This window comes from Panthera uncia (assembly GCF_023721935.1).
Source record: "Panthera uncia isolate 11264 chromosome A3 unlocalized genomic scaffold, Puncia_PCG_1.0 HiC_scaffold_11, whole genome shotgun sequence".
Lineage (NCBI taxonomy): Eukaryota > Metazoa > Chordata > Mammalia > Carnivora > Felidae > Panthera > Panthera uncia.
Genome location: NW_026057578.1, coordinates 23,050,283 through 23,065,586, shown reverse-complemented (window position 1 = coordinate 23,065,586; position 15,304 = coordinate 23,050,283). Strand labels below are relative to the sequence as shown.

At 55.7% G+C, this 15,304-nt stretch overlaps 2 protein-coding genes across 2 annotated transcripts in view; one reads left to right on the top strand and one right to left on the bottom strand.

Moving 5' to 3' along the window:
* The window catches only part of LOC125936672 (fer-1-like protein 4), a 33,720-nt gene extending 26,578 nt beyond the window's left edge, over window positions 1–7,142 (bottom strand). Inside the window, exons 1-17 of the mRNA XM_049650909.1 lie at window positions 7,004–7,142; window positions 6,686–6,741; window positions 6,231–6,319; window positions 6,031–6,130; window positions 4,804–4,895; window positions 4,567–4,608; window positions 4,106–4,270; window positions 3,541–3,601; window positions 3,283–3,414; window positions 2,958–3,020; window positions 2,793–2,877; window positions 2,422–2,581; window positions 2,119–2,302; window positions 1,855–2,041; window positions 890–1,248; window positions 470–578; window positions 104–278 (exon numbers count right to left, since the gene is read on the bottom strand). Of these exons, the coding sequence (XP_049506866.1) occupies window positions 104–278; window positions 470–578; window positions 890–1,248; window positions 1,855–2,041; window positions 2,119–2,302; window positions 2,422–2,581; window positions 2,793–2,877; window positions 2,958–3,020; window positions 3,283–3,414; window positions 3,541–3,601; window positions 4,106–4,270; window positions 4,567–4,608; window positions 4,804–4,895; window positions 6,031–6,130; window positions 6,231–6,319; window positions 6,686–6,741; window positions 7,004–7,082 (2,138 nt within the window). The 5' untranslated portion in view covers window positions 7,083–7,142. The remainder of the gene's footprint in view (window positions 1–103; window positions 279–469; window positions 579–889; window positions 1,249–1,854; window positions 2,042–2,118; window positions 2,303–2,421; window positions 2,582–2,792; window positions 2,878–2,957; window positions 3,021–3,282; window positions 3,415–3,540; window positions 3,602–4,105; window positions 4,271–4,566; window positions 4,609–4,803; window positions 4,896–6,030; window positions 6,131–6,230; window positions 6,320–6,685; window positions 6,742–7,003) is intronic.
* Window positions 7,143–9,071: 1,929 nt separating this feature from the next.
* Window positions 9,072–14,767, top strand: SPAG4 (sperm associated antigen 4). The gene is given in 13 exon segments (XM_049650902.1): window positions 9,072–10,591; window positions 11,099–11,203; window positions 11,491–11,557; window positions 11,775–11,836; window positions 12,050–12,093; window positions 12,412–12,437; window positions 12,560–12,668; window positions 12,925–13,000; window positions 13,172–13,287; window positions 13,626–13,772; window positions 13,774–13,794; window positions 14,319–14,408; window positions 14,521–14,767. Coding segments are annotated over 13 exon segments (1,323 nt in total). The 5' UTR covers window positions 9,072–10,281; the 3' UTR covers window positions 14,671–14,767.
* The last annotated feature ends 537 nt before the right edge of the window (window positions 14,768–15,304 follow it).

Here is a 15,304-nt window from a genome sequence, read left to right as displayed (position 1 = left end):
GGGGGGGGGGGGGGGGAGGGTAGAAGAGCAGAGGCTGCGAGGGGCAGTCCTGGGCCACTGAAGATCTCCCAACACCCTCCTTCCAGACACCAGGAGTACTCACCCATTGCCATCCATGGGCTCAGGCCGCTGAGCAGGGGTCCCTAGCTCCTCCTCCAACACTAGCCCGGCTCCCATTTCCGTCTCCAGCAGAGGCTGTGCCTCCTCGGCCTTGCCCTCCGCTCCCTCCCCAGCCCTGGCCCTTGGGCCCAATTGCTCCTCCAGGCGGCCTGCACGACCTGCCCAGAGCAGCAAGGGTCAGGGGGAACCCAGCTTAGGGTCTGACCCCTCCTTCAAACTAACTCTGCCTCAATAAAAGCCAGAGCCCACCCCTTACTGAAGGTCAATTTCCCTTCCAGGGGCCTAAGTCTGGAACAAGAATCCCCACCCTTAAACCCATGACCTTCAGGGGTTCAGCTAGGCCACACACCGATAGATATCTCAAAGCTGATGGGCTGGGAGGCCAAGGCAGGGTCAATCATGGTGGCCTCAAAAAGCACACCGAAGAGCAGGAAATCTTGCAAGGGCGCCAGGGCATTCTGAGGAAGGAGGGTCAGACGGCAGTCAGCCCCCACCCACCCAGGTTGCAATCCGAACTTTGCTTGGCCACAATGCTGATAGAAAGACTGCAACCAAGACCTAGAAATACCACTACAAGTATCCTACCTCTCAGTGCTCAGCCCCCCCCCCCCCCCCACATATGTATATACACAAGAGCACATGTATACACACATTGCATTCTTTATCCAGGCCCAGAAATTCAGACTCCACCCCTGTGTTTAACGCCAGGGAGCCAGTTACTCCAGAGCTGAGAGTGACCCCCTCCCTTTGCTAAAACCCCAGCTCCCACCTCTGGCAGAGGCAGCAAGTCCTCCACCTCCACCTCCATGGCACCAGGAATCTCAGGACCATCACCACTGGGACTGGCATCCAGGTGCTGTGGGATCCCGGTTGGGGTCTGGCCCCCCCTGGCTTTCTTCTTCTTTCTCATGAGCCTGGACAATCTGGGTCCCTGTGGGGCCTGGGGAGGCTCAGGTTCAGCTCTCCCTTCCGATACTTCCATGGACACAGCAACCAGCAGGCGGCCGCGGAACCAAATGCCTTGGCCAAGTCCTTCATTGAGACTTTGAAGACCATCCCGGAGTCCCCCACTGGGGGGAGAGCCATAGAGAGGCACCCATGCCGGGCCGAAAGTGGGGTTAAACCCCGCTGTGGGGGACAAGAACAGCGTTTTGGAGGGAAGCACGGGGCAGATGGGTACTAGGTCAGTCTATGCAGCATACTCTTATCTCCTGCAAGTCCAAGGGGGCAGGGAGTCGGATTGGGCTTTGGCAGCTCTGAGAGGGAAGTCTGAGAACAGCTGCGGACCGACAGCTACGGACCAAAACCCGAGAGCACATCTAATCTACCCCGGCTCCCAAAGGCCCTTGGGACAAACAACCCGTAGCTCTACTGCGGAAGCCCGAGTTCTGGGGGTGGAGTCACGATTGGGGCGGAGCTATAGGTGATCCCGTGAGGGGCGGGGTGAACGCAAGATGTGAGTGGGTTTATTTTCTCTGCGTGCAAATCTTCAGGGAGAGCACAGCTGGCGCGGCTACTGGATATGCGGCTGTCCTTAGGTTTTTGTCAACAGAGGCAAACCGAGAGTGGGGTTTGTAGTCTGGGGACGACAGGTGAGGCCCCGAAGGGCGGGGACGGCTTGGTGCTGGGTGGAGGGGCGGAGCGGGATAGCAGGGCTGGAGTTTGCGGCCAGGGGAGGGACCCAGGGCGGGCAGGACCAGGCGGAGGCAGCAAACGCTGGCCGCAGGCGCTCACCCGTGCGGCCCGGGTGTGAGATCTGCCTCAGGTCTAGCACGTGCGTGGCGACGGCCATATCGACCAAGGGTGCGTCGTCCCGCAGCTGCAGACGGAGGCCGCGCGTCAGCGGCGGGAAGAGCTCCACGAAGCTCAGCTGCTCGTTCCACTCGGGCGCCGCCGCCTCGCCGCGCACAGACGTCTCGCCCTGGGGGCCGCGGCGGAGTGGGGTCAGCACGGCACCGGGGCCCGCGCCTCGGCCGAGTGGGGACGGGAGGGACTTACCTGCTGCCCCAGGAAAGACACCCGCACGTACGGGTCCATGAGGACGCGCTGGTCCTGCAGGGCGCGGGCCAGACTGCCTAGCAGCCCCGGGCGCAGCGCGGGCAGCCCCTCGGCCCGGTACACGCGCACGCGCAGCCGCGCCCACGGCCTCGCGGCCGGCACCCCGCGTGGCAGGAGCAGGTTCCTAAGGGAGTGGGGCGCTGAGGCCGCGGAACGCCGCGGTGTCGGGCTTCACCCCCCCCCTACGGCGTCCCGGAGGCCACGCCCCGTCTTATTCTTACCCCCACCCTCACCCCAGCTCACTTCTCGATGTCGGAACTGTGACCTGGGCCCGGGGCTGGTAGCGGAGGAGGCAGGTCCCCGCGCGCCCGCACGGACATAGTGACTTTGACGAAGCCTTTGGTCCCAGCACGGGTGTCCCGAGGGTCGTGCAGCGGAGCCCATTTCTGGTAGAAGTGGCCATCTGGGGGCGGAGGGGCAGGCCACGGGTCAGAGGAGACCGGCGGGCTGCACTGACCCGCATTCGTGTCGGACTCGGTAGGGAGGAGAGGCAGTACATGGAAGTCCACCTTCCCAAGAGGCTTCTCTCTCCGAAGTTAGTATCTGGGGATCAGTGTCCGGAGGGTCAGTTCCCCTTGGTGCAGGTGAGTCTAAAGCAGGAGAGGGTTCGCTACCTGGCTGGTCGAAGATAATGCCCAGGTCCATCCTGAAGGTGCCTATCTGGGAGGCCATAAAGGGGAGGGCCTGCGAATGGAAAGCCTGGGGGAAAATGGTGTTAGTTTTGGAGCTTCGGTATCCTCCGTTCTCTGGCGGAAACCCCTCATCCCTACCCGCCTTACCGTGATCTCCAGCAGTAAGTCTTGGAGGTGAAGCCGGGTCTCATGAAATTCGAACAAGAAGTACTAGGTTGAAGTGGGGAAACAAGAGAGGCGAAAGAACATTGGTTATATGCGAAGGGTTCACGCCAGCTGGCCCCTGCCTCTTGCAAAAAGAACGCCCTCCTTCCCCTGCTGGCGCCTCTTTGTACCCTCTCCTTCATCAAGCCCCTCTTGACCGCAGGCACTTGCTCAATTCCACCTAGGCCGCGTCCCCTCCGCGGACTGGGTACATGCTGGGTCTTTCCCATTCTCTTGTCAAGCCCCATTCTTCCTTGGTCGCACACACCTCGTTGTAGAAGGGGCAATTAGTCCCGCGTTGCGTGGCGGTCACTCGGCGCTGGTCCCCCACACGCACTGCCACATAGGGGTTAATGTTGACTCCAACCAGCTTCTGGGCCTCCAGCACTGTAACCCCTACCTGAAGGGTGCAGAAGGAGGAGAAAAGGAAGCCATCCCTGCCAAGTAAGGAGGAGGGCGGGGGAACCACGTGTGTGGAGAGTGAGTGGTATTCACCAACGGCTAGGGTCTAGAGGAAGAGTGGTACCTGGAAGTCCTGAGCTCTGGACATCTGGAAAGGATCCCCTCGAGCCAGGCCCCGGGTGCGACTGCCAGAAGTACAAGGTAAGCTCTCACTTCACTTCCTCTCCCCTATCACCTACGTACTTTTGCTCAGTGCTAGGGATAAGATCTCCTCTCTTCTGGATTCTGAATCCTTCCAGTCTGTCTTGCATCCATCTCAACCCTACACCCAGAATGTGACTCATTCCTGGAGCCCTGAAACCATTCATTCATTCAACAAAGATTTGTTGGGCACCTACTATGTACCAACAAACACTATTCTAGGTCCTGGGACACTGCAGTGAACAAAAGAGACAAAATTCCCTACCCTCCTCAAGCTTTCATCCCCTACATGGGCTCCAGAAGCTCCTATGTGTGCCAGTGTAACTGTGTGTGTGAATGTGGCAGTGTCTATGCCTTAACTCCAGGACATCCACTCCTCACCCATACCCTGGGGCTGTTTGTGAGTGTGGATGAGCATGGGCCTACACGAATAAGCGCCTGAGGTTGACACACTGGTGGGTATGGGAGCAGGTGTGGGTACAAGTTACCTCCTGAGGTGGCTGAACACAACTCCAGAAAGCTCCACATCAGGCTCATCCTCCAGCTCCAGCTCCAGCTCCAGCTCACCATCTTCATTGTCCTGCTGAGCTAGGCCTCGAACTAGCTTGTGGCCCAATGCCACTGCCTGCCGCTCCAGCCGGGCCTCCCCAGGCCTGATAGGAAAGGCCTTCAAGGGACATGTCTGGAACCTGTCCCTCATCTCTGGGCACCCTTGATTTCCCTGACCCTAGGACTGACCTCTGACCCTTAGGCTGACCCCACTATTTCCAGGACTGACCCCTAATCTGGGATCCCTAATTCCGGAATTGACCCCTGATTCTAGGACTGACTTCTCACCCTGGAATTGATCCAATACTGATCCCAGACGGTGGGACTGACCCCATATCACTGACTCCTAAATCCCAACCAAGACTGACTTGGTAACCCCAGACCATCCCCACATACTTACTCCAGCTCCTGGAAGCCCACGTTGGGGATGATCAGCTCTGAGCTAGAAGGAGGATAAATGAAAGGAGTGAGGGGCCAGCCTTGACTACAGAGCTGCAACCCAGGCAGCACAGGGCCAAGGGTCACCACATCCAGCAGATCCAGAGAGGAATTAGGTACCACTTCTGCCTTCCCAAGGCCTACCTGGGCTGGGACAATCAGGCCTTGCTTAGATTGCAGGGGGCAAGAGGTGGGGTACCTGTCCCGGATGGATGCTCCAAAGTCCTCCTCTGCCCAGGCTCCAGCTGCACCCTCTGGGGGCTGATACTTCAGGTCAAGTTCCACCTGGATCTGAAAACAGACACACAATGTGCCCTAGAGCCCCCCGAACTGTCTCGGGCTAAGAGAAGTCCAAGGACAATGCCTTTTACTCCACCTATAAACAGAGACCCTCCTGGCCTGCATCCGTGGTGACTTTGTGGTTCCTCTCTGGTCATTAATAATATTGACTAACCACAACCTATGAAAAACTTAGCATGAGCAAGTTACCTCTTGAAGAGGCCAAACATGACTCCAAAATTCTCTCGTTGCTCTTGGAAATTCATTACTGTGGCCCTCATAGCTCTGCATGGTCTGACTCCTGCCAACCCTTCCAGTCCTATCTAATATGGGGTCTGCTCCTGCCCTGCACCCCAGTTATGCTCTCTCAGAGCACTGGGATTTTGCATATGCCAGTTCTTCTGCCTGAAACCTTCTCCCCTCCCACTTAGTTAACTCCTGTCATCCTTCCATTCCAAGTTCAACCAGTACTTCCTCAGGGAATTTTTGCTGACCCCCATATAGGTTACATCCCTTGGTTATACCCTTTCCCAGGGTCCTACCAGCTCTTTTGTAACACACATCTGTGACAATTTTGCATTTATTTGTGTGAATATTTGTTTAATATTTGCCTCTCTCTTTAGATACAGAACTCTAAGAGGGCAAATCCTTATCTGGTTTTGCTCACCATTCAATCCTTATTGCCCAACACAACACACACGGCACAGCTTATAATCAGAGCTCAACAAACAACAGACTGATTGAAAAGTTCAACATTTCCTATGACTCCATATAAGGTAAATGAGGAAACAGTTTGGTGAAGCTAAATAGCTTGTTCAGGTTATCAGTAGGGAAATGGTGGATCTGAGATTTGAACCCAGGTCCATTCCTACCAGGTTAGATGACCTTCCATGAAACACTAGGAAAATTCAGTCAGGTTCATCTCTGCCTCCCACAAGAACGGAGTCTATACCGGGTAGGGAGCAGCACAGAATGGCTCTTGGCCCATGTGGGACTAAGGCAGGGGCTACAATGAAAGGAGCCCTGGCTGGGAGGCCTTGTTACCACTCCTGTCTGGATCTGGGTTTTCCTCTCTGAAAAATGGAACTCTCTATCTAGAAGGACACTCAAGCTTGAGGGTGGCAGGCTGAGGACTGGTGAGACTCACCGGGGATACCCGCAGATTCTCATCCACTAGGGCCTCCCGTAGCACCAAATGCCCAGTATGCTGTAGCTGCTGCAGGGAGATCACCAGGGTCCCCAGAGACCTGGGGATGTGGCATGGGGGTAAAAGAATGACCTAGGGGAATATCCCCTCTTACTATGTCCAGCCCCACCTGCATCCTTGGCTTCCCCAGGCCTACTCACCTGGGGCTGAACACACGGCTGCAGTTAACCACCTGCACAGACAGACATTCCGCAGCCAGCGGAGCCCCGTAGTGTGGCCAGTGGAACAGCTGGAGATAAGAGGAATCTTGTGACACACAATGCTGGACTTACCCTGACCCCCAATCCAGAGCCTATCCTAGCCAGGAGATAGGATCCAGCCCTCCAAAGTTGGAGCTTACTTGATGAGCAATGTCCCAAACCTGGAACAACCCCTCCCCCCAACACAGGATTGACTGCAAACTAGGGCTGATCTGAGGGTAACTACCAATCAAGAACTAATCCCCCCAGTCTTGGCTTCTCAAGCCTGAGAGACTAACCCCACTTCCTGAGAGCACAGCCCCCCAAAACCAGGAATATGCCCCCCAACTCATCTGAGGAGGGACTTACATGAGCACAGATCAATGTCTCCCTATCCAGGACCCAACCCCACTCACCTCACCAATATCTGCTTCTTGACCACAGTGAATTTTCCTTGTTTTCTGGGTGAAGCCTGCTCAGAATCAAAACTAGTCAGTTATCAGCCCCTTCCCACAAATCACACACATACACACCCAGCACAGGGTCCAGTCCCCCTGGGCTGGGCTTACCCATGGAGAAAGGTAGTAGATGGAGGGGAGAGAGGCAGAGAAATGGGCTAGAGGAGAGAAGAGACAGGCTGGAGAGATGCCTAGGCACTGGATTGGGGGACCTAAGGAGGAGGAATGGGAACCCTCCAGTTGCAAAAATCCTTAGAGCACCCCTACAAGCCTCACCCCGAAAGCTGAGCCTCACTTGTCGGTCATGGCTGCCTGGCAGCCCCATCAGTCGCCGCACACGCACAATCAGAGCCATTGTCCCAGGGCCACTGGCTCTCCCTCTGCCCGTCTGCCCTCCTGCCAACCTGCCTGTTCACCTGAATCACCTCTGACTCACTGGACTCACCCAGCAAGTTCAGCAATCCCTGCCCTTTAGTCAAACACACAGGCAGGCTTGGGGGGTCATGGGTGAAGAGAGAGCTGAAGGACTGAGAGAAGGAGGTAAGGTTGCTGTGGTCTGCTCTGTCCTCCCTGCCTCTTCCAGCTTCAGCCTCCACCCTGCATCCACCCTTGTGAAGTGGGAGCTGGGATAGGGTGGGGATGGAACCAAGGGGAAAGACAGGACCCTAGTTTGTCCCCACTAGCCAATGAGGCCTCAAGGGCACGGGTCTCATGGTGCTCCTTTTTCATCTCTCTGTCCTCAATGCCAAGCTCAGGGTCTGGTGCATGGTAGACCCTCAAAAAGCTTTTTAAATAAATGGGCGGATTGATAAATGAATCCCCGAGCCCCCAGCATTAGTACTACAGGCATTCAACACATTTGAAATAATGAGTGGTTGAATGTGTGTCCCTAGCTTGCACATAGCAGGTATTCAAAACACTTCCTAACCAGAAAACAGAGGTCCTTAACTTGGGGTCTTACATAGATAGGCTGCAGGGAGTCTGCAAACTCTTGAACTTGCCTATAAAATATTGAGTAATTGTGCATGCTGCGCATTAAGCTCCTCCCATATCCTTAAACAGATGCGCAATATTTTTACTGAATGAAGGAATGAATGTATCTGATAGTTTGAACCCATGTGTGATTGTAACTATGTGTTGAGTGTGTATCCTGGCCATCTATTTAGTTATTCTATTTAATGACACCTCCTATATGTAGGACTTGTGCTATGCTACCCTGTGGGGGAAGGGGTGCAGCCACAGCAGTGAATTGGACATGTTCTCTGTCTTCCAGTAGCTTCATGGACTCCAACATCAAACAAGGCCTAGAAAGACTGTAATTCCCATCAGAGCAGGAAAGGGTCAGGACTCAGGAGCTCAAGAAGAGGGAGGCCAGGGGTGCTTAAAATGGGCTTTGAGGGGGCACCTGTTTGGCTCAGTCAGTACAGCATACGACTCTTGATCCAGGGTGATGAGTTCAAGCCCCATACTGGGCATGGAGCCTACTTTAAAAAAGAGATAATAAAAGAAATAAAATGGACTTTAAGGACAGGAGTTGAGCAGAGAAGGACATCCAGGCAGTGGGAAGGAATGCAGGGTGTGTTTTGGGACCTGTGATTTGTCATTTTGACCTGTGTACGAGGAATGTATTAGGTGGCAGCAGACATAAAATTTAGACCATCAGAGGAGCTAGACCATCTTGTTGTGTGGCCTTAAGCCAGACATGATGCCTCCTTGTGCTTCAGCTTCTTCAACTCAATAGTGGGGTTGGAAAGCCCTGTTCTGTGTCCCAGGTGTTAGCTGCTCAATTGAGTTTTGAGGTCTATAAAACACCAAACAGGCATAGGTTGTTCTGTTTCTAAGCAAGGTCCAGGTTAGACCTCAAGATTCCAGATGTTGGGGGAGGGCTTCCCCTCCTCCGCTGATGTATGGGGGCACTGAGATCCAAAGGAGGCCAAAAGGGGGACCAGAATTCTTAGTTCACAGTGCCCTGGCCTTTCCCTCCCTTTACCCCTGAACTCTGTGACATCTAATCAAGCAAGGTATTGAAGCCACCCCTTCTGGAAACTAATGCAGGCACCTCCCCTTCTGGGCAGGAACACAACCTGGCAAGTTCTCGCTCCCCCCCCCCCCCCAAGAACTGACACTTCACTTCCTAACATTCCAAAGAAGATGGGATGTGGCAGAAAGAGTACTAGGCTCTAGGGCAGGATTTTGGAATTCTAATCTCTATCATGCACTGTGTGGTGTCTGGAAAGTCCTTTCCCCTTTCTGGACCTATTTGCCTAGCTATAAATGTGCATATGCACTGCATTACTTTCCCTCCCTCCCTCCCTCCCTCCCTCCCTTCCTTCCTTCCTTCCTTCCTTCCTTCTTCCTTTCTCTCTCTTTCTTTCTGCATTGCTTTTCAAAGTGTGGTCCTTAATGAGGATCACACATGTGGTTGTTAAAAATGCACATTCCTGCACCCACTCAAGAAATGCTAAAGTAGATTCTTAAATTGTACCTGCAAACCTGAATTTCTGTTCTGTTGCAGGAGTTCTGGGAACTCTGGTCTCCTGTCTGTGACTTTCTGTGATTCCTCATTGCATTTTCAGTATCTCAGATGGTTGGTTTGAGTGTGGGTATGGTGTTTGGTGCATACTGAATGAAGTCTTAGCCCACAGACCTTTGGTGAATATGGGTCTGGGAGAGGGAACCACGGATCCTAAGGTCAGAGTTTCCTAGCCTGATGACAAGGATGAAAAGAGGGGCCTGAAGGGTTTGCAGAGCAAAAGAAACTGAGTATTTTCTTAGATGTGCCCTGGGTGACATTCATTCATTAGGCCTATCTAGGTCCTGGGTATACACTAGTGAACAAAACAAAAATACCTGCCTTCATAAGTTTTTATGTTCTAGTGAGTGTGATAGGCAATGAAGAAATATATAAGTAAAATATATAGCATGTTGGTGATATGAGCTGAGGAGAAAAACAAAGCAGGAAGGGGGATAGAAATTCTTTCACGCCAAGTGCAGAAGATAGGAAGTTCTGGGAAGTGATGTGATGTCATCACTTGCTTTTTTTTTTTTTAATTTTCTTTTTTTTAACGTTTATTTATTTTTGAGACAGAGAGAGACAGAGCGTGAACAGGGGAGGGTCAGAGAGAGGGAGACACAGAATCTGAAACAGGCTCCAGGCTCTGAGCTGTCAGCACAGAACCCGATGCGGGGCTCGAACCCACGGACCGCGAGATCATGACCTGAGCCAAAGTCGGACGCTCAACCGACTGAGCCACCCAGGCGCCCCTGTCATCACTTGCTTTAACATGGGAAAGAATGAGACTGCCAGGCTCCCAGGGACGTCACGACTAGCTCTGTGACGCATCGTCAGGGAGTTCCGTAGAGATCACGGGCTCCTTTATGACGTCAGCAGCCGGGCCCAGATAACAGAGGAGGTTAGATCCCGCCGGGGGGCCCGCCGGCTGCACGCAGGGTCCGTGAGGTCTCCGCGGCGCACATTAGCTGAAGGAGGGCTGAGAGCCTTGGCAGCTGCGGCGGCGACTTTGGTGTCCGTGACAGGGTGCCCCGGGGTCAGGATGCGGCGGAGCCCCCGCCCGGGCTCGGCGGCGTCCCCGCATAAGCGCACGCCCAACTTCTACAGCGACAACAGCAACAGCTCAGTGAGCGTCACCTCGGGGGACAGCAGCGGGCACCGGTCAGCTGGGCCGGGGCCCGGGGAGCCCGAGGGCAGAAGAGCCCGGGGCTCGAGCTGCGGTGAGCCCATCTTGAGCGCAGGAGTGCCCGGAGGAACCACATGGGCTGGAAGCCCTCGGCAGAAGCCTGCGCCTCGGAGCTACAAAGGGCCGACCGCCTGTGGCGCGGCAACCGTGAGGGGCGGGGCCTCGGGTGCGGGCGGGGTCGAACCCGGGAGAGCTGAGGGAGGGGGCAGGTCATAAGGGGCGGGGCTTGGCACGGAATGGGGATAAATATCTGGGCACCTCCTAAGGGGCGGGGCCTATGGGGTGAAGAGGGGAGACACCAAATAAAATTCTCTAAGGGGCGGGATCTAGGTGTGATGGACGGTCCTGGGAAGGGGCGGGGAAAGTTTTGATTGGACAATACTGAGAAAGCGCGGCCTTGGTGTTAACATAAGTGGCTACCAGAGAAATGGGGCAGCACCAACACTTGTCTGGGGGCGGGGCCTCCGTTTGGCCGGGGGACTGATGTCTTGACCGAGCATCCCAGAGGGGCGGGCTCAGAGTGCTGAGCACACCTGGGGTGTGCATGCAGTGGGACCAATGCCGGTTGGGGGGTGCTGCCCCGCTTCTGGGCTGGGGAACCTGCGGCCTGGTCCCGCGGAAAGAGTGGACCTGCCTTGCGCAAGGCCCCAATGGCGCCCTTGGGCTCCCGCAGAACCGGCTGGCTCTCCCGTAGTCTCTGAGGAGCAGTTCGACCTTCTCCCGACCCTGGATCTGAGGCAGGAGATGCCTCCACCGCGCGTGTCCAAGAGCTTCTTGAGTACGGGCCAGATCAGCCCGGAAACTCTCTGACCTTCCAGCTGCCCTCTCTGAACTCCGGTTCTCATTTCTGAGACCCTGTTCGTTTTGAGTCCTTGGCCCATGTCAGTCTCCAGCCCCTTCCCTGAGCCCGATCCACCTTCTCTGAGCCTGAACTCATTCTCCGTGCCCCCATCTAATGCTCCTAGCCCACTCCCCTCTTCCTGAGCCTCTTCTGAACCTCGAACCCCACGCTTACCGAGCCCTTCTTCACCTCTTCCCCCTCTGAGGCCCCTCTCCTCTCCCCAGGCCTGCTGCTTCGGGTGCTGAGCGTGTTGTTGTCCCTGGTAGGAGACGTGCTGGTCATTGTGTACAGGTCAGAGGGAGGGAATGGGGAGCTCCAGGGACTGCTTTTTGGAGGGGATAGGGAGCAGAGCCGGGCCAGCAAAGGCTTGACCCTGACCCAGATCTGGCTGTTGAGTCTGACTCAGATCTGGCTGAGTCCTGTCGGCGGGAGCTGGGTCTAGTACCTTGGCGTGAGGGCTGTGGGGTTCACGAGGGTCTGGGTCCTCAGCTTCCCTCCGGTTCTTCAGGGAGGTCTGTTCCATCCGCTTCCTGCTCACGGCCCTGTCACTGCTGAGCCTCTTTCTGGCAGGTGAGGGGGTGGCGAATCCCCTGGGGCCCCCGCCCTGGATGCTTTGGAGCCAAACCCGGCACATTTTCTCCTGTATCCCTCAACACCCTGAGCACCTTCAACTGCTCACGGTCCCCTTCAGAGCCCCCTCAAGGCTTTTCTCTCCTCACTGTCCCTTTATGCCAAGGAAACCCTCTCCCTTGGCTCCCCCTGAGACTACCCCTCTTTCCCCAGCACTCTGGTGGGGGCTGCTGTATCTGGTCCCTCCTTTGGAGAATGTGAGTCAGGGCGTCTGTATCCTAGGGTGGGTGCGTGGCAGGGTGCGTGAACCTGGAGGTTTTGTGGGTCCCCTGGCCTGGTGGGAGGGGGACAAGTGCTGGAGGGTCGAATCCTAAGGAAGGGCTGGATATAGACAGATCCCTGAGGGATTGTGCCCAGAGGCAGCTGGGGGTCTCTGAGGGGTCCTGGCAGGTCGGGGGGTGGGGACAGTCCTCAAAAAGAAGGCCCTTTGAGTCCGGCTGCTCCCAGGCTGAAGTGGGAGAAGGGAGTGGGTGGGACTGAGCTGTGCTGTCTTTTGTGCCTCCCTCCCTCCATAGGAACCTAAGGAGATGCTGACTCTAAGGTGAAAGTGGGCACCTGGGGTGGGGAATTAGGGGGCGCAAAGGTGTTTCTGTGCGGGGCCTTACGGGAAGCGCCCAGGGGGACCGGGAGCCAACCCCACCCGTGCCGACCTCCCGCCTGCAGCGAGTATCACGAGCGCGTGCGCTCCCAGGGGCAGCAGCTGCAGCAGCTCCAGGCCCAGCTGGATAAACTACACAAGGAGGTGTCCAGCGTTCGCGCAGCCAACAGCGAGGTGAGCCCCGCAGCCCGCGGCTGTCCAGCGCACCGCCCCGTGTCTCGGCCCGCCGCTCAGTCCACCTCGGAAGCCCCCTGCGGAGCGCCGCTCCCTGGGTCGCAAGCCGTAAACCCCGCCGCCCCGGAGTCCCTACTTCGGAGTTTCTCCCAGGACCCACAAAGTCTATAGCAGAGAACCTAGCCCCAGAACTTTGCCTCCCTGTAAACCTGCCCGCTAGCTCCGTCCCTCCAGGCCCTGTCCTCCCTCTTTTCAGAGAGTGGCCAAGCTCGTATTCCAGAGGTTGAATGAAGACTTTGTGAGGAAACCTGACTATGCGCTGAGCTCTGTGGGTAAGACCCAGAGACACTGCGAGACTGAGACTCAGAGACACCGGAAGAGACGGAGACCTTGACACAGACAGACCTACGCACATGACCGGTCCGAAGAGACCGACCTCAGAGACCCTGCCCCACCTGTCGGTCAGGCCTGGGAGCCTGAATGATTGCTTCTCCCTGCTCCAGGGGCCTCCATCGACCTAGAGAAGACATCACACGACTATGAGGATGCGAACACTGCCTACTTCTGGAATCGCTTCAGCTTCTGGAACTACGCTCGGCCGCCAACAGTTATCCTGGAGGTGGGCCTGGAACTTGGATCCCAGAACGGGGCAAGGGACGGGTTGCTGGGGAAAGGACTCAACAGCTCGCTGGAGGTGGGACCCGGCTGAGCTGGGGGCGTGGCGATGGGCGGGGCCCTGCCTGAGGGAGGATGGGCCCGGCTGGAGGCGGGGCCTGGCGGTGCGAGGGGCTGGGACACCGGACAGGATCTGGCTGCATATAGACCCGGGTGGAGGACTGGGCGGGGCCGATGGAGGGGTTGAGCTGAGGGCGGGGCCTATCAGAACCAATGGCCAGGCTGGGAAGGGCCGCAGTCGCTCGGTACGTGGGTTCTGAAGGTCTACCTGCTCGCCTGCAGCCAGATGTGTTCCCTGGGAATTGCTGGGCTTTTGAGGGCGACCAGGGTCAGGTGGTAATCCGGCTACCGGGTCGCGTGCAACTGAGTGACATCACCCTGCAGCACCCACCGCCCAGTGTGGCACACACCGGGGGAGCCAACAGCGCCCCCCCGCGACTTCGCAGTCTATGTGAGTGAGGCTAGGGCTACGGGAGGTGGGGCGGATTTTGCCTAGTAAGCACCAGTCATGAAAATTGGTGTCACTGAGTCTTCGCTTGCTCATCTACATAATGGAGATACTACCACTCGCCTCTCAGGCCTACAGGTTATAAATAATTATAACCATATCCAAACTTTAGTTATGGCTTTATTGAGCCCTTAGTCTGTACTGAGTACTTTACATGGATCATCTTGCATCCACTCAACAACCTATGAAGTGCCCTCATCTCCCCCATCACTGATGAGAAAAGTAATGATCAGAAAGGCAATCTTATTTGCCAAGGTCACACAGCTAACAATTGGCCAGACTAAACTTTGCAACCTGGTTTCTTGGAGCCCACATTCCACACTACACTATCCTAAAACCAAAAAATAAAGGAGAGAGTGCAGCTATTGCACACCATAGTAGGTCCTCGATAAAGTTGCTTTCTCCCTCTTCCACCTGTGCCTCACTGTCCCCCCCCCCCCCCCCCCCGCTCACTCTTCACCTACCAGGGCCTCCAGGCTGATGATGAGACTGAAGTTTTCTTGGGGAAATTCACCTTCGATGTGGAGAAATCAGAGATTCAGACTTTCCACCTACAGGTGTGTGTCTCTGGGGGTGAGGGTGCTAAAGGAATAGGACAGTGAGGGAAGACTGGGGAGGAAGGCAGCCCTTGGGACAGCAGGCCTTGGCATGATCCATTTGTCTCCCCAGAATGACCCCCCAACTGCCTTTCCCAAGGTGAAGATCCAGATTCTAAGCAACTGGGGCCACCCCCGTTTCACATGCTTGTATCGAGTCCGAGCCCATGGCATGCGAACTTCAGAGGGAGCAGGGGACAGTGCCACGGGGGAACCCCATTAAACATGCTGATTGTTGGAGTAGAGTGCAGGTCTGTGCTGAAAGAAGCTGGAATCATACTGAGGTGTTTCTTGGGGGAAATCTGATTGCCTTTGGCCTATTGGTTGGGGGAGTCTACTTTCCAATGCACTCTCTTATTGGAGAAGTTCAGATCAATACAGTAGCAGCAGCTCATGTTTATGGAGTACTTACCACATGCAAGAGATGGTGCTCTGGATATTTTACACATCGTCTAACTAATCCTCACAACCGTGGAAGGGGAAACCACTCGGGTCAGGGAATGCTCAAGAACATACAGTTAGTGAGGAACAGTGGCACAGGATTCAAATCTACCTTCCCCCAGAGGCCACCCTCTTTAACTCAGAGCTGCCAGTCAGCCTGAAGCCATGTTTGTACAGCTCAATTCCTACCCCCAACCTCTGGGAAAGTCCCCTCAACTCCTGCTAGGTGCAGGTGGAGAGGTTAACTACTTTTTTTAGGTTAACACTCAAAAACTAAGGAGACCTGAGAACCTCTAGGAAGCATCTGAGAGTAGATGCAGGCCTGGTACCCCTACTCAGGTTGTCTTTACTGCTAGGCACAGGCAGTCTAGTGTTCAATCTGTCCCTGCCCTCAGGGAGCCCGGTAGGGGAGAGTG